The 22,685-nt window shown below is 38.6% G+C and overlaps 1 protein-coding gene across 8 annotated transcripts in view; it reads right to left on the reverse strand.

Moving 5' to 3' along the window:
• LOC149318693 (putative E3 ubiquitin-protein ligase HECTD2) overlaps positions 1-22,685 on the reverse strand; it is a 75,465-nt gene that overhangs the window by 23,903 nt on the left and 28,877 nt on the right. For 7 of the 8 annotated variants that reach the window (XM_089510288.1, XM_089510287.1, XM_089510286.1 and 4 more), the window contains 7 exons: positions 17,125-17,263; positions 13,733-13,835; positions 12,929-13,018; positions 8,863-8,927; positions 6,532-6,577; positions 4,271-4,380; positions 2,121-2,269 (listed from right to left, as the gene is read on the reverse strand). In XM_089510288.1, the coding sequence (XP_089366414.1) occupies positions 2,121-2,269; positions 4,271-4,380; positions 6,532-6,577; positions 8,863-8,927; positions 12,929-13,018; positions 13,733-13,835; positions 17,125-17,263 (702 nt within the window). Of the gene's footprint in view, positions 1-2,120; positions 2,270-4,270; positions 4,381-6,531; positions 6,578-8,862; positions 8,928-12,928; positions 13,019-13,732; positions 13,836-17,124; positions 17,264-18,399; positions 18,483-22,685 lie in introns of those variants that run through there. The other variant, XM_089510289.1, reaches the window with a different exon arrangement.

A 22,685-nucleotide genomic window follows, 5' to 3' on the forward strand; every position in this document is an offset into this window, starting at 1 on the left:
ATTTATTTAGATTCCCTTGAGCAACTTGCTTTGAGAATCATGTGAGAAGGCAACCTTTTCTTCAGTATGCCAATTATATATGGCCAGCTCAATTTTCATAAACCTTTCATGAACTATGGGAAAACCTTTACATTTTTTTCTGTAAACAAACTGCATTTATGCTATAACACCCGTGGTCAAATATGAACAGCCTGCCACAGTCACTACCAGAAAAACTATCTCAGCCCATGGAATTGGAAATATGAGAGTTCAAACACCACAATGGATCACTGCAGGGCTCCCCTTGCCAGAGAGAACACTCCCTGAGTTCCACAGCAGGAAGTGGGAGAGCAGGCATCTTTCACTGATTCCCACACCTGTGAATGAAAGCTCTCCAAGACTCCCTGTTCTTAACCTCTTTGCTCAGGTATTGCAGGCCCCGGCCTGTATCCTGCCTAATTGAGTCTGACCATTTGGCATGTGGTCTTCCTCTCTTTCTACTGCCTTTCACTTTTCCTAACGTCATTGCCTTTCCTAAGGATTAATTTTTCCCCAGGATGTGGCCAAATTCAGTCATCCTGGCTCCCAGAATTAATCTCAAGCTTGATTTATTCCAGAACCCATTTGTTTGTCTTCTTGGCTGTCCCCAGTATCCTCAGCCCTCTTCTCCAGCATTAATCCAGCCTTGGCACTTTCCTCCTTGACCGCCTTCAGTAATTGCTCCAAGACTTTGTTTGTTTCTGCAAGTAGTACTGTGTTGTCTGCATCTTGGGTTGTTAACTGTTCCTTCCTCAGATCTTCACTTTTACTGCCTGAGTCTGAGCTTGTCCTTTATATTTACTGAATACAGGTTGACTAAATAGGCCGCCTTGCCCTGACCCCTTTGCTGACTGAGAACCATTCTGTGTTCTGTTCTGATGGCAGCATCATATCTATAGCTAATCTATATCAATATTCAGTTATACATAATGTTCATAAATATGTTGTTGAGGCAGCAATAGAATATTTACCAAAAGTGTGGATTTTAGAAATGGGAAAAAGGAATGTTTTTTTTTTAAAAAATCGAAATGCATGTGATAAAAACATTTGATACAGGACTCATGACTGGCAGAGCTGTTGTGGATAATTCTAAGGAAGTCCTTTGAAATAATTTTTCACTTTTTAAAATTGTTTTAAATTCATTAAATTAATAGCATGGTATGTTGTCCTGATATCCCATGATAACTACACTTGAGATAACTTTGTAAATAAACAAATATAGGTACTGTACAGACCGGCGAAAGCGCCGGCCTGCATACGTACTAGGGTTGCCTCGGGGCGCTGCTTATATATGCCCCGCAACCCTAGTACGTAATCTGTACGTCAAAATGGCGGCACCCAGTACACATGGGTGCTGCCATTTTGATGTGGCAGATGCTTAGTGTTTGCACGTCCCGGCACCATTGTGACACCGCAAATGCACCATCAGTGCATTGCAGCGTCACAATGGCGCAGCATAAAGAACCTGATTTTTAAGGGTTCTTTTTGCTCCGCAGGGAAGCCCCGTGGTCTGAAGGCTGTGGCTTCCCCGTGGAGCAAACTAGGGCGGCAGGAGACCGTCCACTTTGGGTGGTCTTTATCCCACCATATATTCCTAGGAGAAGAGACTGAGAGTCACACAAGGGAGATCAAAGAGATGAGAACAAGGGGACATGCTGACTAATATCAGAACTTGGAAAAGCTGGGAATTCTGGTTGGGAATTCTGGGATTTCTAGTAAAAAAAAGTAACCTTTCCAAGCTCTGAGAAGTATATGTGAAGCCGAATGCTTTCATGGCCAGCATCCACAATTTTTTGTGGGTTTTTCAGGCAATGTGGCCATGTTCTAGAAGAGTTTCTTCCTGACATTTCGCCAGCATCTGTGGCTGGGATCTGAAGATGCCAGCCACAGATGCTGGCGAAACGTCAGGAAGAAACTCTTCTAGAGCATGGGCGTATAGCCCGAAAAACCCACAAAAAACTCTGGGAAGTATAGATAGGAAGTATAGATCTAGGTTACTGGCTGCAGATATTGAGATACTTTCTATAATAAAAAGTAACTCCAGTGAGATAAGCATCATAATAGAAGAAGAAACAAAAACTAATTGACCTGGGAAAACCTACTAAATAAAGACAAGACTTTGGCTGCTGATGGAATCCACCAGGTACACTTCTCCATAAGAGGTAATTCTTCAGGTTTTGCAGGAAACAGACGTAAGGAGATAAACTGGAGGAGCCTCTCTATCACCTGCTTGAATCTCTTCTGTGACATCCTAGAAGAAATAATATGATGTTATTTTGTTTATTGCATGACATTAGTAGAATATCATTGAAACTCACAATTCTTTCTGAACATATTTAAAAGTTCAAAACATTCCAAAAAAATTGTGCCACAGTCTCCATGAAGAATGAATATATCTCAAAATACTATTAAATGGTTAGCACTACAGTTGGTCCTAATTGCCACGGATTCGGCATCCATGGATTTCCTCATCCACAGCTTGAAAATATCTCTCCCTCCAAATAATAATTCCAAAAAGCAAACCTTAATTTTGTCATTTTTCAATAAGGGACACCATTTTAATATGGCATTTTATATAATAAGACTTAAGCATCCACAGATTGTGGTATCACTAGGAACTTCCGGAACCAAACCCCAGTGGATACCAAGGCCCCACTTGTCTCTTATGGGCCAGTTCAGAATGACTACTATCAAGATGGTGTCAACAATATTGTTTAGACATGTTGCGCTGAAGAAATGCAGTAAAAACGCCACCACCACAGGAAGGGTGGCTTTTTTGCCGGCTCCAAAAGATGCGGCTTTCTGACACTTCTTTTGGAGCTGGCAAATCGCTGGATTGGGGCTACGGCGTGCAGTTGCAGCAGCCCCAATCTGGTCCTTAAAGGGGCGTCAGCAAGCCGCTCCTTTGAAGCTGTCTGTTTAGCCCCTAACTCATCCCTGTCCAACCTATTTCTGCTCAGAACTGCTTGCCCATTTTTTATTTAAAAACAAAGAGGTAAGATTTACAGAACTCTGCATGAAGTGGAATAAATATACACTGGACTATACGTTGGCCACATGTATAAGGTGAGAGTAGATTCCAGGGCCAAAATTATGGTTTTTGATATGACCCATGGATAAGTTTAAGGTAAAATATAGGAGCATGTAAGAAAGGATATAAAGGATAAAGCAAAGGAAAATGATGCCAAAGAAGTTACAAAATTAAAGCAGACAAAACTGTTCGTGCTTACCCTAAAGGCTGGATATATGAGGAGGCAACTACCATAAATGGTGTCTATGCAATGTGTGTGGTAGGCGACCAGTTACAGGTAGGGCTAAGAGAATGCACACATGTCAAAAAGGACAAAAAGGCAAAGCAAAGAAAATGGAGACTACAGGGCTCAACAGACAGCTCCTAAGGGGCGGCTCCGTACCACCTCTTTCCTCATTGGATCGGTGCCACGGCAACCGCACGATGCGGCCCCAATCCGGCCTTTCCGTGGAGCAAACAGAAGCCACCACAGAAAGGGTGCCCTAGCTGTGGTGGTGGAGACGGCTTTTCAGTGCTCTTTTGGCACAGCACATTTAAACACTGAGCTAATGGAGTGCCGTGATGCCCCCGTCATGCAGATGGCTGCGCGTTATGATGCCAGCATGGGGGCAGCCGGCATGCATACATCACGCCCCCACGCCGGCAAATAATGCCAGTCTGTGGAGGCTCTACGGTAGCAGTGATTATAGTCTTTAATTTTAATGTGATAACTTTGCCTGATTTCAACCTAGAAAAGCTGACAAACAGATACAAATAGCTTATTCATAACCTTCAAAGCCTGATTCTTCTTGGCATTCCTTTGAGAGGAAGTGCCAAAGAGCTGCCACTGCTGCCATTTTATTGCCCAAGCATTCCAAAAGGTCAGACACGGCATTGTGGGAGAGAGAGTAGAAGGGGTTGGGGGTTTTTAGGGTCTCCTGGAATAGACCAAGCTCTCACCTTTCGCCACTCTGTTCAGAGAAGGGTTTTGTCCCTTTTTTGATAAGAGTTAAAGTTCAGTGCTTACACTGACCCGTGGATGAGTCAACCAAGGATTTTTGGATAAAATTTTTAATTAAATTTCTAGATTTACACATGAGTATATATGTTATGCTGCTTTGCAGATTCTATTCTTCAAACTATTACTTTTTCCCCAAATAAGAGTCAATTCCCCTCCCCTCCCTTCCCCTCCCTACAATTATCATTTAAATTTGTCATCCTAGACAACAGAAAATAGTTTACTTTTTAAACCAGTGAATTAGGAAGTGATGATCGCCTTCTGTTAAGGCAGCAATCTGTCTTAGCAAGTGAGCATAAATGACATACGTTGATGTGTTACTAAACAGAGGATTCTGAAAAAGATTAAAAACACTTTGTCAGTACAAAAATAAACTATACTATTTTAATGAAAATGTTATTACAAAAATTTTCATAATAAGCTTTTGGGATATAATAACTCCTACACAGCATAATAATTTTTGCTACACAAGATTCTCATCTTATCGCTCAAAGCTTCCCCCTTCCCTTGCACAGAGAATTTTACTGAATTTCATGAGAATTCAATAGCCATGGGGGGAGTATCATGTAATAATAGTTTGTTACGCTGCACTGCTGAGCTGCGACAGAGTCAGGACAGGACAAAGCACAAATCATATCAATTTAGAAGACAGAATAGGCACATTAATTCTATCCCTACAAACAACCACCACTGCCAAGCTAGAATAGATAATTATTTCTCATTTTTTGCTTTTCCTTGTTTAAAAAACTAGCATTTTTTCCTTCTTTCCCTCATTCTATTAATACAGAACATCTTTGCTTAAACGCTTTAAGTAGGTGTAACTATACATATGCAAATAAAATACCACACCACATCTTACTTGTTGGTTCCATTAGTATTTACCCATTTTATTCTAAAATGCCTGCATAAGCTGTGGTACAACCCAATGCCTCTTGGAATCAAATAAGGGGTTGAATGAAGTGCCCCTATATGCAGTTTGCATGCCACATAATCTCTGATTAAACAACCTCTTGCTGGAAGTCCTAGAGTTTATTGGAGAGCTTATCTAAACAAAAAGCATCACAAAGACCAAGGAGCTATCAAAACAACTCCAGGATAAAGTTGGGCAGAACCATTAATCAGGGTTGGATTTAAAAAAAATATCCCAAACTGTGGAACATAAAATCCATTATTACAAAATGGAAACAATAAGGCTGAATTGTGTCTCCTCCTGGAGAAGGCCATCATAACTCAGTTAAGTGGGTAAGGAGGCCACTAGTCAGATAAACAACCGAGAGAGCAATAGTAAGTCTGAAGGAGCAGGAGTGATTTGCAGTTGAAAAACTGTTCATGGGACAACTATCATCTAGACACTCCAAAAAAGAAGGTATTTATGGGGAAGTGGGAATTTGCAAAAATGCACAGGAAACATGCCAGAAAGGGTTGACAGGTCTGTTTAGACCAAATTAAACTTTGGACCTTGCTCCAAACCCTATATTTGGTACAAAACCACCAGTGCTCATTGTCCTGAGAAGACCATCCTCACGGTGAAGCATGGTGGTGGCAGTATCATGTGGTATCCCAGACTGGGAAACTTCCCATTGACAGAGGGCAAGATGGAGGCAACTACAGGGCAACTCTAGAGGAATTTTTTTCTAAGTCTGTAAGGGATCAGGGACTGTGAAAGAATTTTATCCTCCAGCAGCTCAATCACTCCTAACTGCACACTCAAAGTAACACTAGAGTGGTTTACAAACAAGGACCTGAATATCTTAGAAAGGCCCAGTCTCAAAAACCAGACTTCTGTCTCATTGACAGATGGTGCCATTCACGAATGGTGCCATCCAACATGACAGAGCTGAAACAATTTTACTAAGAAGAACAGGCAAAAATTCACAGGATCCAATGTGCAAAGTTGATGGAGTCTTACCCAAGAAGACAGGCAGCTGGCATTTCTGCCAAAGGTGCAGGAGTTGAATACATATCTATACAGTGAAGGTAATAAACCTTGTATTTGATGTAAACCCTCCTTAATGATATGCCCAAGGCGGCGGGGGGGGGGGTATCTTGGGAATCAACAACAATTTAGGAGTTTGGTGAAAGTTACTTACCTCTGATATATATCAGAAGATGCCTCTTTAGCTAAAATTTGCAAAAGACAGTGTAACAAGGTGTACTCAACCCAAGGTAAGCAAATTTGGAAGATATATATGTAAATTGATTGTGTACTATAACATTCATCATTGTGTAAAGCAATAAGCTGCCTAACCCACAAATGAATATGCTTATGAGCACAGAGGCAATATGACTCAAAGAGAAAAAATGATCTGGCTTTTCTGTTTATGATCTTATGTAACTCATAGCTGCTGTGTTGTCCTTTATAGAGGTACTATGAATAAGACCACCTTAGCAATTATTAAGAACAGTATAAATAAAACAAACTGTTGCGTAAAAGCTTTGGATGACAAATATTCCCTTATAATAAGTAAACACACATTTTACCTACCTGTAGAAGTATAAAATATGCTCTAAGATCATCTTTTGTTCGTGGCCTGAAAGCAAATTAATGAATATAAAATGAAAAGTACAATTTAAGGGAGCATATGCACACCATAAATACATTTGTAATTCCATATGTAATTCCAACTCCTTTTTCACCAGTCAGAATGAGTGTGAGCCAATCACAAAAGCTATGTAGTCTTTTTATTTATTTTCAGACTACATACAAGAACTTACTTCTGAAGAGATGATTGCTTCAAAATATTTAGCAAAATTGTTTACTGTCTCAGAAAAATCAAAGAAAAATGTTTCGGTTGGTTAAATATAAATAATTAAGAATTTACTAGGTCAGATGTTTCCATGCAAGTTTAATGTTCATATGCATAAAGTCTATTGATATTAACATTATGACTACAAATTTAAATATGTCAGAAATACTGAAGTGGTCAGATCTTTTGAAAAAAGAATGTGGTAAATGCTAAAAGAGAATTAGATAGACTGGAGAGATGCCCAATGAATTCTCTGTATCTGTCTTCACTGTGAAAGATCAATAATGTCCAATGTAGAATCTGACTTTTTTTTAAAAAAGCAGCTGCACATTTTCATTGAGCTATCAACCACAACCTCAAGATCCTTCACTCAGGCTGCATCCGTACTGCAGAAATAATCCATTTTGACACCACTTCAACTGCCACGGCTCAATGCTATGAAATTCTGGGAACTGTAGTTTTGTGAGTCATTTAGCTTTCTCTATCAAAGAGCTCTGGTGCCACAACAAACTACAGTCCCCAGAATTCCACAGAACTGAACTGTGACAGTTAAAGTGGTATCAAACTGGATTATTTCTGCAGTGTGGATGCAGCCTTAGTTACCTCCAGCTCAGAGCTTGATCACTGTATGCATGAAGTTGGAATTTATTTTTTTGCACCAGTATGTGCAACTCAACTTTGCTTACACTGAATCTCATTTTAATACTCTTTCCCCCTGTATGGGGAAAAATCTTTTTGAAGCTTTTCATAATCAGTTTCTGTGATCATTACACTAAATAATATTGTGTCATTAGCAAACCTGGTCACTTCACAACTCACCCCTGTGCATAAAATGAATGTTCAGAGGCTATTTACTCTGTCTAGGAGCTTCTTTTCTGAAGAACATTAAAACAGAATTACCCACTCACAGTAGTTGATAATACTATTTTAATTTCTTAATTAAAAAAAACCCAAGAGAGTCAGTGCCATAATACAAAAATATCTGAATTATAATCAAGCACAGAAAAAAACACAATGGAATTTACTGATAAATTACAGTTGATTTTCACACTGCACTCTCTGTTTGAAGATTTGTTTTGAGGCTCTTTTCTGTCCTTCGCTGCAAGGCTGCCACAGGTAAGAAATTTCTCAATCACTGCTCAGGCAGTTGGGGTTTCAAAATCCATGTTTGGTTCTGCCATGATATATTTTGTTTGTGGGAGGGGTTTCTGTATTGCAATGTATGTGGCTGTGTGATCCTGTGTAGATGGGGAGATATCTTGTATTGTGTGTAAGGAAAGAGCATGTCTTGGATGGAGGATGGGCTGATATAAGCAATGTAACATCAAAGCCTGGGCTGCTTGGTAATGCTGTCTGCTTCTGCAAAGAGATGGAATGTAGGGGAGGTTTTTTCTTATCTTTAAAGAACTGTAGACTGTTAGAGCTTAGGAATGGCAAGTAGGGAAGGCAGGTGGGTGATAAGAAACCATTAGAGCAGGTGAGGATGAAGGTTTGTGCGTCAATATGTGGGGGGAGGAGGAGTTTTGATACTGTTTTAATATTATGTTGGGGTCTGGAACTGGTTAGATTCAAATTAAACACTTTGCCAGTGACTTCTCTCTTAGTGTCTTCTTTTGTTTTTTCACCACAGCAATGTCTTTGCATTGAGAATTGAGCTGGCTGGTTGTGACGTGCTGTTCCTAGGATGACTGGCTGCAATGCGAACAGCAATCAGGCAGCTGTCTGGGCAGTGACTGAAATGCCTCTCACCTGTACTGGCCTTTGCCGTAAGGTCAGCATGGGCAAGAGGCTTCTTGGTTCCTGCTCAGCCAGCTGCTCAGTTGCTGCTCCCAGGGTGACCAAGTGCAAAGGGAGCAGCAACTCACTGTTTGTAAACCTTTTTGTAACTTGTCTCCATATAAATATATACACCAGATGAGAATAAGTTCTTCTTGTTGATAAAAAGTGAAATTTGGCTATATGATTTTAAATTGTTGTTTGTGTTACATGTTAAACACTTTTCAGAATTTCATTCCAACAGAAACTTTAAAAATTACTGGCATGGTAAAACATATGTAAAAGCTAGTTACCCTTTCCATTCCTGTAATAATCCATTAATTACTCCTTTAAGGATACATTTCTGGATATCTTGAGGCTAGAGCAAGTGGAGAAAGAAAAATTTGCAGTAAACTGTGGCTGGATCATGATTTTTAAAAAAAATTAATGTGATTCAAAAATTCAGAGGAAACCTTAATTTCCCCCCCAAGCCATTCATGTTTTCCTTAAATCTCCTCATAGTCTCATTTCTAAAAATCTGCATTTCTCCCCAAATCTTCAATCTAAATTTCTCCACTATCATATTGCATCATTTCCTTTTCAGATTTAGTGGAATAATTAGAGGTACACATTTGATGTTAGTTCTTGTCCAAATGTAGAGCCAAGCAATGTCATTCCTGGTCACCCATGCTTCTGCTATGGCATGTGAACAACAGCAACACACAATCTTTACCCTCCCCCAATTTGTGGAGCATGATCAAGGCATTCTGTGCCCATATCCAACATGTGAATAGAGAAAAACATAGTGGCTGGAAGAGAGGGACTAAAAGATAGCTTTGATCCTGCTACTCCAAAGTTTATTCTACACACTTGGGTGAAAATTGCATTACATGGATTGATTTCAAAATGGCTATAGTACCGTATTTTCTGGCATATAAGGCGACTGGGTGTATAAAACAACCCCCAACTTTTCCAGTTAAAATATAGAGTTTGGGATATACTCGCCGTACAAGACTACCCCTCTTCCAACGCACACCAAATAAAAATTAAAAAAACATGAGATTTGATTTCAATATGGTAATTTTAATTCAAATGCTTATGACATGCAGGTACTTAACAGGAAAACTTGTTGTATACAAAGCCTGCTTGGAATGGTCAGCTCTCCCTGCCTGCCCAGCCCTCCCTGTCTCCAAGACTATCAGAGCGGTAGTGCCAACACGGCTCTTTTTCCATACCTCAGGCATCCGCCCTTCACTTACACCTTCCCGGTGAGACACCCCCTCACCTCGTCATTAGGACCGCATTAAGTCATTTCTTTCCATGAATCCGAGTGAGTGGATTTTCTTCTACCATACTTGTACAGTGCTGCCCTTGCTGCTTTCATATGGTCGCCGCATACGGTGGGGATGTAGCCACAGCCATTTTTTAACTCCCCCCACCATATGCAGCGACTGCAGATTCTCCCAGTCTGGCTTGGAAGTTTCAGCACTTGCCCTATAAGACAACACCTGGCGTATAAGACGACCCCTGACTTTTGAGAAGATTTTCCTGGGTTAAAAAGTAATCTTATATGCCAGAAAATACAGTATTTGGAATTTCATTACACATTTCTTTAACTTTCTATCTAAAATTCTTTGTTCATAAGACATACAGAGCTTTTCAGGCAGTTATTAACACTTAAAAATCTGTGTCCAGACTCATAAAAATAGATTTGAAAATGCTGCATTTTTGCATCCACCTGTCAGAAGTACATTGCTTCTCTCTTGGGAATCTGTATTTTAAGAGCTGACTTTCTGAAGGCAATTTTAAAGACAAGGTTTTGCTGGTGACCAGTGGAGGCTGCTTTCAAGCACTTATCATTGTTATGAACTCCAACTAAAATTGGCTTTAGCATTATGAATAATCTTAAATAAATAAAATAAGATGTGATATTTACAATGAATCCTACTCCTCTTTGTAACTGGCACAGTGACAATCAAACTTAATCATATGTGATTTATTTTCTTAGACTATTTCTCAGAAAAAAGGAGGACAAAGAGGTGGTGGAGGAGAGATAATCAAGAGAATAAAGAATAACAACAACCTTATACAGTTGGCTTGCCCTATCAGACAACTTCTCATTTGTGGTTTTGGCCATCCACAGATTACCACACCCCTTATTATTCCATGATCAGAATGTGAACATGCACATGCTGAATAATGTGTTCACATCACCATCACTGAATAACATGGGGCTATGTTTTTTGGCATCTGTGGTAGCACCCCAAACTGAGCCCCTGCCGATATGGAGGGCCCACTGTACATATACATTAATTTAAATAAAAATCATGCTAAATCTTTTTGGATTGAAGGACACTAGTAATTCCTAAAGGTCCAACTATTGATGGCTTCAGAAAACAGTGTCTAGAATTCTGCAGCTGTCAGTCAGAACCAGACCGGCTATACTCACAAACCTTCCAGATAACCAGTAGCATTCAGGTTAAAGACCAAACTGCATGTTTTGTACAAACACATGTAACTGTTGCTCAACTGTGTTCTTAAATATGCATTTGGGAACAATTCAATGGACATTATTTGGAGTAGAGAAAATAGTGGCCATGAAAAGAAATTACTGTAGTCATTCTTGAAAATAATTTTCAAGGTGAAAAGGGGCTATTAGCTATTCTTGCATGTATTTGCATGCACTAACCATCAGCAGAAAGAATGTTTCTAAAACAGAATGACTATATTTGCAAATTCATACTGCGGTTATCCTTATCTTGTTTCCACCTTGACAGATTGTAAGGAAGTGAATAAACATGTTCTGGCAAAAAAAGAAAAGGAAAAGATTGACAACTGATAGGAATTAACTGGAAGGAACCTACGCAGTTGTTGCCAGACAGAATAAAAACACAAAATAACTCACTATTTAATACTAATGAAGTGCAACAGATTAGACAGACCAGGAAACTCTTGTGTTGATGTAGCCTAGAAAAGGTTTCACAATTTATGCCAAGAAAGTGTTGGTAATAAAATGATTTTAGTAGACTGAGGCCCAAAACCCACAGGCAAAATGACACAGCTTCAGGCCACGTTGGGGATATGCTGTATACATGACACACACCCCAAATGCGGCCTGAAGCTGCTCCAAAGCTGCACCATTTACAAAGAGCCGGGCCAAGAAGGAGCAGATAAAATCCACTCCTTTTAGCAGCCCGGTTCAGGACTGTGGTGGTCGCCACAATTGGGACCAGGCACATGCAGTTACCATGGTCCATGCAAGAATGGCCTATCTGTTTTGGGCCTTAGTAAAGACCAGTTCCTGTATCCAATGACTAAGAACAATTTATTCTGATACCCATCCCCCATGAAATATCAATATTTTATCACAACCACACAAAGGGGGGCAGAACAGGCTGTTCTGTAGCCTGAGTTCTAGCTGCAATCTGTGTATCAGCTGAAGCAGTTTCAATTACATAAACCTTTTAAATGGGTTTAAATAATGTAATATATATAAACAATATTATTCTAAAGTAAACAAGTCTGTTGGAATCATGAAAACAAATGGGCTACAGTTCAAAGAAATTATGTAAATCTCTGTGCAAGACACCAACTTTTAAAATACAGCTTTAGTTTACATCTATAGTTTCCTTGACTTGGTCCATTAAGTATGCTGGCATCCTCCTTGACCTATGAGTACTTTTTCAGACTACAATATACATCCCTCCTGAGTATCTATTATCAAGGTTAAAAACAAAACAAACACTCTTGTAGTATTTGGAGATTTGATTCCTTTTGTATTCTCTCTGTTCCACCGCAATTCTGATATAGGAGGCATCTGCACTGTAAAAATTATCCAGTTTGACATAGCGTTAACTGCGATGGTTCGGTACTATCGAATTCTGGGATTTGTAGTTTTGTGACACATTTACCCTTTTCTGTCAGAGAGCTCTGGTGCTACAAATCCTAGGATTCCAGAGAAAGGTAGTCATGACAGCTAAAGTGGTGTCAAATTGGATTATTTCTGCAGTGTGGATGCAGCCATAGTATCTAAAATAAATTTGTTTTCTTCTGCCTCAGATAAACCTGAATAGCTTAACACTTATTGATATATAACAATTGGAAATATTTAAGAATGTTTTACTTTTTAAAGTTTGCTATAATAATGTTGGAACTCTTAACTCCTTTTCAGGACTACCCCAACTCATAATAATAATAAAATATTTATTTATATCCCACCTCTTCCCTTTTGGGGATTGAGACAGGTAACAACAGAAGTTAATACAAAAAAATACATGTGTACAACAAATTAGTATTATGATGTTGTAAGTGTATTATAATGATTATATATTTTAAATGAATGCATCTGTGTAACTGATATACAAGAGGCATTTTACTTACTGCACTGAGTAAGGTGTCATAAACCTCATTCACAAATTTAGTATCCACGCCGCAATCATCAATGGAATTAAAAGGACCATCCATGCATTTCTGCAAAGTAAGATAATACATTAAAGAACAGAGATCTGCAACAGCAGATGCATTTTGAATTTTCTCTTCATATTTTTAGTGATACATGATGCCAGCAGCAGTCACCCTAAATGGGCCACACTAATAGAATAAGATTTTGCTGAGACTGAGCAGTTACTCGTAAGTTTAGTTCATTTTTTAAGTTAAGTGACACCACTGTTGTACATAGAAATGATCATGTGTACAAGAGGGTGATTTAAATCACTCCCTCATCTACTGAAAAGAAGAGTGATGATGGCGGCTCTGAAAATGCTAATCTTCTGTTTGGTGGTGTGGGTGCAATGCCAATACTGTTTTCCCTTTTATGTGTAATTCAGGTGCATGTTGTTTTCTTGCATATACATTCATCAGTACGGAAGCATTTGAGGGGTTTCATTTATCCACTGATAAGACTTATGCAAAATCTCATAAGAAGTGCTTAAGTTACACACACAATACATAAAACTGGTGCAAACAAAAATAGTATTTTGTTATACAGAAGCAGATGTTTAAGAAACACGCTTTTTAAAAAATATCAAATTTTCTTTACTTCATCTAACTTCTGGTTTCTGGTTGTTCAGACTTAATTAATGCATATACCAACACATATTCACATTATTGCTATTAACTGTTTAACCCATGAATGAAAGAGGGAAGGAGAGAAAGAGAGAGTGAAAGTTAATATATATATTTTACCTTAAATGCAGTATTGATTTCCAAAAAAGAATCAAATGTTGTTGAATAAAAATCATACACTGTTTTCCATTCTCCTGTTAATTTAGCTTTTTCTATGTCTTCCCTAAATAGAAGATATAAAACACATCCAATTATATAGTACTGGAACATCTGACACAGAGTTCAACACATTTCAGACATCCAGAAATACAAAATACTAATTAGTATCCAATACTTATAGTCTCATACATGTAGATGATTTCTTTTGCTAAAGTTTTAAAACTCTAAATAATATTAAAATATGCTTAATTACATTTGAATAAGCAGTCTGCATAAAGAGACTTAAATTCAACTATTTTTGGTTAATTTTTGGTTAAGGATTAATTGTGAAATAAAGGATAAAACTGAGGCTAGGATCCAAAGAACTGCACAACTGATCAAACATCTATATATCATCTATTTGTGGGGAATTTTTATTTCTAGAATAAGCATTTTCTATGCCATGCAGCAAAATGTTTTTGTTACTGAGGAAAATTTCACAGGATATTTGTGATTTGACATAAACCCCCAAGCAAGGCTGTGGACATATAGCAAAACTAAGCTATATGAAAGCTGATTTGGAAACATTGGCTTCCTGTTGCCTAATTTATAAGGATTTATTAAGAAAGCAGAAAGGACATTTATGATTGCTCTGTGGAAGGAGCTGGGGTTGGCAGTTCTGAAAAGGAATGAAAGACAGTTCTGGAATTTGATCTCAATATCAGTCTAGACAGGGGCTTAAATCCCACATAAGGTGCTTATATTTCAGCTAATATTTATTATACTTACTTTAGCAATATTTGTTAAAGTGATGTGGATAATGGAACAAGACATTCTAATCATTTGTTAATGGCATTACCAGAATGGCTTCCAGTCTCAGTTCATGAACTGAGCAAACTCATATATGCTCTATCAACAGATAAAGCATCTGGGAAGGATAATTCCATCAAAGGTCTACAATAAGCTCTGAATTGTGGCTGCCCTTGTCTAGACTAGCAAAAACTATTTTCCCATATGAACTCTACAGAAATTTTCTATGGGTGATGTACGCAAAGCATAATCTTCCCAATTTATAAGAAAGGACCGTCAAAATTATCAGGCCAATTAGTTTATTGGGTATTAGCTAAGATTTACAACCACTTTCTTCTCTAGAAGCTGCTAAGTTGGGTGGAGGAAAACAATATTCTTCATCAGTAACAAGCTGAGTTTAGGGAGGGCCACTGCACAATGAATCAGCCTTTTGTGTTACATCATTTGATGCATAAATATATCAGTGGTTCTTCCAGTGACTTTTTGCTGCGTCTACTCGCTTCTCAGCTTTTGATATAATCAATGGGAATATAGTTGGCCCTTGGTAACCTTGGGGGATCAGTTCTGGAACCCCCACGGATAACAAAATCCGTGGATGCTCAAGCTCGTGTTGTCCCCAATAGTGGCATGTGCACATGGCTTTGCTGTTATTGCGGACAGCCTCTCTTGTCTTGTGGCAGCACGTGCATGCAGGGGACTTAATGGCGGAGAAATCACATGGATGCACTGCTGTTGGGAACAATGCGGACTTGCCAGCCAAGGATGCTTGAATCCGGGGATTGCAAGTCCGCAGATACGGAGGGCCAACTGTAGTTTGTGAGGTAAGCTTGACAGGACTAATATAGATTAAAGGCTGTGTCTCCTAATCCAGGAGTTATACACTAACAGAATTATGAAGGTAAGGACCAACACAAATGGAAAGTTGATGGAGGAACTTCATACAACAAAAGGAATCAGACAAAGCTGCTTGTTAGCATCCTTCCTGTTTAATCGTTATATTAATAATATTGTAACTAAATCAAATTGCCCTAATTATTTCCTTCCCTGAAAAGGGAATTGTAACATGGCAAGCCTGATATATACAGATGACATTGTATTATTTATCCATGAATAAAATTGGGCTGAAGAGAAAACTAAGTAAATGAGTCTAGTCATGCAGAACAACTTAGAATAAACTATGCTAAATCAAAGGTGGCAAATGATCACCTAAATTTAATTGGAATTTAGGAGAAAATAAGATAGACCAGGTCTCCTCTTTTAACTGTTTGGGAGTATATTTTAATAAGAAAAATTCTTGGATGACTCAGCTGCAAAACATCAAAACAACACAGAAGTCAGTAGGTGCCATGCTGATTTTTTTTTCTATTCTAGAGACAGCAGGCTGGTAATTCCAACACTGAAAGTGTTTTTAGGGAAAGTGATTGCTGAAATGCAGTATCCCTGGGGACTCCAGCTGCATTCCTCAGGCCAGACAGGTATTGTATCTGCAAAAGCTAGCATGGAGAAGGCAATCCTTTGGTATTATAAGAGGGTCTTGGACATGTCAGAGAACCATCTCCCTAAGTTTTGTTTATGTGAACAATGGAAGAAAGGAGCCTGAGCTAAGCTTACTAACTTCTAAAACAAGACTTACTAACTTCTAAAACACTTTCAATATATATTTTATCTTTCCTGGAGTTAAAAACAAGGTGAGGGGCTGGATCTATAAGTTAGAGAACGATCACGATTTCATTTCAACCAAATCTTCAGTATTTCCCCATTGGTATCATCTGTCTAACTAGTAGAATTTACATAACTGTTAGCTACCCATTCAGCAATTTATTAATTGTATCTACTTTAGCTGGGGTTAATAACTGGATTTCAGTTTTAGAACAGATGTGTACATATTTGAAATCTGAGGTGGCAGAAGACACTTCAACAGCTTCATGTAGTTTTTGATGTATGAAACTACAGCAAATTCTGTAATAACTGGGTTATTAATCCCAAAGTCCCAGTCTAGCAGCAGTAAGAGTACCGTATATACTCGTCTATAAATCGAAAAAATTATGCCCCCAAAATCCTTGGTCAAGTTACATACAGGTCAATATAGTAATGCAATGGCAGCTCTTTCAGATTTCTCCATCCATTCGGTGGGGAGAGCAATTTCTCTCTTCTCAGCCGTTGAGGAAGCAGAGAGAGTGATAGCTGATTGGCTGCTGCTTCTTTCAGAGTCTCTCTCTCTCTTTGGTGCACATGCGCGCATACGTGCACACACACACCTTCTCTGTCTCTCTCGCTGTGCTACCTCAGGAGTGAACTCTGAAAGAGCCATTGGGGAAGCAGAGAGTGGTAGGCGATTGATTGCTGCTTAAGAGTCTCTGTCTCTCGTGTGCATGCACACACACATACACACAGAGGGAGCCTCAAAGCTTTACCCTCGACTTATCCATAGATCATACCAAAATCCATAATTTTGGCCCCAAAACTGCCCTCAACTTATACATGAAATTGACTTATAGTAGAATATATATGGTAATTCATTACATGAAAAAACACGTTAAGTTACAGTTAGGAATGCTACTTACTGGAAGTCTTTAAGAGTTTTTGTTTGGGTTAGAAGAGGAGGTTGTGGAGAGACTGAAACTTTCATTTCTGCTGGGGGTATATCCACTGAGGTACGCTGCTTTTGTCTAACGTCATGGCCAAGGGATGGAAGTTCTTTTGCTGATTAAGATTTTAAAAAAATAATCGTAAACAGTAATTATAAAAATAATTAATCTACAGACCCAAATAAACAGTAAATATAGTAGCGTGACTACCTACACATGTGCACTTGAAAATAAACACTACCGAAATAAATCAACACATTTCCAGTTAAACATAGTTATTATAAAGAAAGAACCTTTCCTGCACTTCCTTTTCATGGTGGTGGGATGGCACGCTCCTGCAAGACAAGAGGCTATGATGCTAGTAGGGTCTTCTGTGTCAAAGAGACTTTTTCTAAGGAGCCAGACCAAATGTGCCACACTACTACTGGTCAGGAGATGGGGTGTGTGTGTGATACTGGTGGAGGATGTCTCAGAGACAACAGCAGTGGCATCATAGCTAATATTTGTTAGTACTGTGCAGAATGAGACACAGTAAGCCCCTTTTGAATGTATTTTAACTCAAAAACCATGTGATGAGACAATTCAAAATGAAACAAGAGAGAGTGCCAGAAGATGATACTCCCAGGCAATCAATATACTATTGGGGTAGAACCGAGGACACTTATGGATAGCACTGTGGCTAACGATGCAACTGGACTCAAGTCGAAAGGACATTCATGTGCTGATGAGCTGAGAGGGGAAAGGAAAATCTGAAGCTGCACAACACAAATTACAGGAACACAGAATGTCAGAAGGATGAATCAAGGGAAGTTAGATATTGTAAAACAAGAAATGGAATGTATAAACATTGTAATATTTGGGATAAGTGAGCTTGTCGACATATGGTGACTCCATGAATTTCACAGGGTTATCTTATGCAAGGAATACTCAGTGGTGGTTTTGCCAGTCCCTTTCTCTAAATTATAGCCCATAGCACTTGGTTTCCATTGGTGGCCTCCCATCCAAGGGTAGGCCAATGTGATGTCACAGTTTGAGTGTTGGACTACAACTCTGGAGAAGAGTGTTCAAATCCCCACTCGGATATGAAAATCCACTGTGTGAACTTGGGCAAGGCACATGCTCTGTGCCTGAGGGGAAGACAATGGAACAAATCTTGCCAAGAGAACCCCACGACAGGTCCGCTTTAGGGTCCTTATGGTCGTCAGAAACAACTTGAATGCACACACCAACAACTTCCATCCAAATACTAACCAAGGCTGACCATGATTAGCTTCCAAGATCAGACGGGATATGGTGCCTTTAGGGTATTTATGCATCAACACCAAACTACTAGCAGGAAAAGGCAAAGATCTGAAAAAATTGCTGAAGAAAGTCAAGTCAGAAAGTGCAAAGGCAGGTTTACAGCTGAACATTAAGAAACTAACAATAATGACCACAGATGATTTTCATAACTTCAAAACAGACAATGAAGGCATTGAAATAGTTCTAGATTTTCTATACATTAGCTCAGTCTTTAATCAGAATGGAGACATATCAGAAGAATACTAGGAAGAGCATTTATGAAGGAATTGGGCAAGTTCCTGAAGTGTAGAGCTATATAACTGAATACTGAAGAGAGGATGTATGCCATTGTATTTCCCACTTTTATATATGGTTGTGAAAGCTGGACAGTGATGAAGGGTGACAGAAAATCAACTTGGTATCGAAAAATATTTATTTTATTGCAGAGAAAGCCAAGTTTTTACCAAGGAGGCACCAAGGTTTAGCAGCTGCTCAAAAGCCAATTCATTAAAAGACACACTGGTAATACAATAGCAAAGACTTTATTCAGACATATTTGAATGAGCTGTGATTATCTTATTGCATACTCCTCCCACTTCATTATGTGTGTACTGTAAGGAAGAGATAAGATGCATCCACCTTTATCTTTAAACTAGCCACCATCTTCTGTAACATCCACATTTATGGAACTGTGATTTGTTTAAAGTTTCAAAACATGCTAGAATCCATGGTTTCAACTTGTTCTCACTAACATGTGTTGAAGCCGTTCCCTGAGCACAAATATGGAACTGTGGTTTCCTTAAAATCATAAGTGATTTGTCTTGATCAGTAATAAGTATTACAACAACAACAATTTATTGAGTAGCCCAAGGGCTGTTTCAAAATGCTAGTAACATAATAAAAAAACAGTATCACACAGCTATATATAAAATGTAAATGTAGTGCACTAGGTGCAATAAATCTCCATACAATATAAATACATATGCATAACCTAAGCGTGCACCAGGACCAGAACATGCACTACTTGTATACAGCTTATATATATCTAAAAGATATACAATATGTGCTAAAAGATATACTAATAAACAGATAAAATAAAATAGTTAACAATTAAACAGTAATCTGTAAGATAGTTACCATAGAAAGTAAAACAGAATTAAAATTGGAATTGAAATGGGAGGCAGAAGTAACATAAAATAACCGTCGACATACGTCAAATCTGTTCATCCCCCTTACAATTAACACCAATCATTCCCACATATCTAGATCTCAACAGCGATGCTTTATGAAGGAACCGAGCTGTGGCAATAGAGATTTTTGAATCTTGTCCACTCATAAAGTATGATGTTCTGATGTGGGTATCCCAGAATATTGTTCGTTTAATATAGGGATGAAGATATTGATCCCTTTCTACTTGGTACAAATTACATCTAAACAAAATGTGTGCTAGATCCTCAATTTCATGATCCCCACAAATACAACTTCGTTCGTTGTAAGGGATACCCTGGAATCTTCCATGTCTTACCATGGTATCAAGTTGGTCGAATCTTGCTCGGGTGAATGCCTCTCTGAGATGTTTAGGGATCTGTATTTTTAGATAAGATGGCATTTGAAAGGACCATTTGTATTGGCTCAACCATTTTAAATTGCCTACCCTACTGAGTGTGGCTATGTCTTCTTGAGCCGCAATGTCCAAAATTCTCTGTCTTGCACCCTTTCTTGCTTGATCATTCATAGTACAAGCTACAGGGAGGCCACAGCTCTTTATAAAATTTAACAGTTGCCTGGACCATGAAGATTGCAATTGAGAGTGCAACTGTTCTAATAAGCATAATCTAGGGAGTCTGTTTGGCTCCATTTCATTAATTTTACACCAGTAATTGAACACTCTGATTTTAGCTTGAGAGCAGATAGAATAAATTTCTAATTCCGCTCTTACAGCAGCTGCTGAGGTCCTTTTATCTACTCCTAGGATACTTCTCAGATGTTGAGACTGGGCTAGTTCAACTACTGCGGAGGAATTTAGACCCCATACTTCTGCTGCATATAAAAGCATAGGAGTAACCTTAGCTTTGTATACGTTAATTATTGGGGCTAAAGAGCCTGGGTACTTGTTGACTTTTAGTTTAAGAATGAGATTCATACGTGCCTTTGTTCTAAGTGAGCTTTTATGGTGATGGCATGACCAGGATCCATTCTCATTAGAAAAGGACTTTACTTGTTCAATTGGTTCACCCTCTAATTGCCATCTGTGTCTCTGCTGTCTTTTACCAAAAACCATTATGTTTGACTTAGACTTATTAATGGTCAGAGAATTATTCTGGCAATAACAGCTAAGTTTTCTTTATCATCAGCATAGAGCAAGATGTTACAGGAAGTATGTAAAACACAAGGCATATGGAGTGCTGAGTCCTTCAAATGTCCTGGTAGGTCGTTTATATACAAATTAAATAGCAAGGGGGCTAGTAAGCACCCTTGTCGTACCCCTCTATATGTGTCAATTCTATTGGATAAGGCTCCATTTAACCCACATCTCACTTTCAGACAAGTACCAGTGTACAGGGCTTTAATTAGTAACAGCAGTCTCCGTTCTATTTTAAGGTCAATCAGTTTACTCCAGAGAATTTCTCTATTCACAGTGTCAAAGGCTGCTGACAGATCGATAAAAGCAGCGTATAGATGTTTTCCTTTGCTGAGATATTTGGCAATCATGTGATTTAAAATAAAACAATTATCTATGGTGGATCGATTTTGTCTAAATCCTGCTTGTTCTTCGGATAGGATGCTCTTTTCATTAACCCAACTTTCAAGTTTATTCAAAAGGAGCCTAGAATAGATTTTGGCTACGATGTCTATTAAGCTGATAGGCCTATAATTACAGGGGTCTTTATTGTTCCCCTTTTTATAAATGGGGACCACTATTGCCAATTTCCAGCCAGTTGGAACCTGACAGGTATTATTTATATGTGTAAAGAGACCTGTCAGAATAGGCACCCACCATTCACTAAATTGTTTAAATAATTCTGCCGGAAGAAAGTCCTCCCCTGGCGCTTTATTGTTTTTCAACCCATTAATAATAGACAAAGTCTCTTCTTCCGAGACTGGTGGCCAGGGAGGCAGGAATTCGATAGCTAGGGAATCAGAGCTTAAGTGCTGGGTTTCAGTGGAGCTATTTAAAGCAAATAACCCTTGAAAACAATTTTCCCATTCCTTAGCAGGTATAGGGATATCATATGGGAATCTCCTTTCCTTTAGAATTCCTGAGACAGAATGCCAAAATATAGCTGAATTGTGACTCTTTGCGGCTAACTTTAAACCTGCCCACATTGATGTGGCATAATTTTGTTTCTTTGATTTTATTAGTTTTTTGTATTCCTTTCTGAGGGACAGCATCTTAGCTTGTACCTCACAAGAGGTACTCCGCTGTGCAGATCTCAGTGCTGACATCAGTTTCTTTTTCATTAACCTGCATTCTATGTCAAACCAGGGAGAAAAACCTTTCTGGTGACTATTACCCACAAGGTTGGTTGTCAGGTGACACTTCAGTGTTTGACATATATTAGTAAATGCATTGGTAACAGATGGCCATTCTGCTGAAGATGACCGAATTATATTAGCCCAGTTATCTATCTCTTCAAGTTTAAGGCTCCCTGCTATTGCAGTGGTATCAACCTTAACCCATCTAAGTCTGCCATTTTGCCTCACCTCTTGATTATTTACAATCCAACTGTCTGCCCGACAACTTGGTCTTCGATCTGACGAGCCCCGAAATTTTACACTCACAGGTTGATGGTCACTTTCCCCTCTTAGGTGGACGTCTATCTCAGAAAACATATCAACCTTGTTTCTTGAAACACAGATAAGATCTAACACACTACTGGAATTAGGTGCATGGTATGTATAAGGGTATATATATCTATCATCTTCATCTCTGCCTCCCAGAATTTGAAGACTAGCTTTAAAAATTAGAGAAACCAAGGACAATCCAGCACTATTACATTTGTTATCTCTAGAGCGCCATTGAGGATGATTATCAAAGAATTCATTTGGTATATTATTCTTTTTAGCAAAATCATGCAGGGAAGGACCTACTTTAGCATTAAAGTCCCCCAAAAGAATTATTATAAAACGAGGATATCTGATTGTTAGTTCATCCATAAGAACTTCTAAACTTGTCCACAGGTTGGTATTAAAGAAAGGAGATGAAATAGGTGGAATGTATACATTTATCAATATCACTTCTAAATCCTTATATG

The sequence above is a fragment of the Sceloporus occidentalis genome, unplaced genomic scaffold (assembly GCF_023333645.1).
Source record: "Sceloporus occidentalis isolate IW3139 unplaced genomic scaffold, rSceOcc1.0.p SCAF_2, whole genome shotgun sequence".
Lineage (NCBI taxonomy): Eukaryota > Metazoa > Chordata > Lepidosauria > Squamata > Phrynosomatidae > Sceloporus > Sceloporus occidentalis.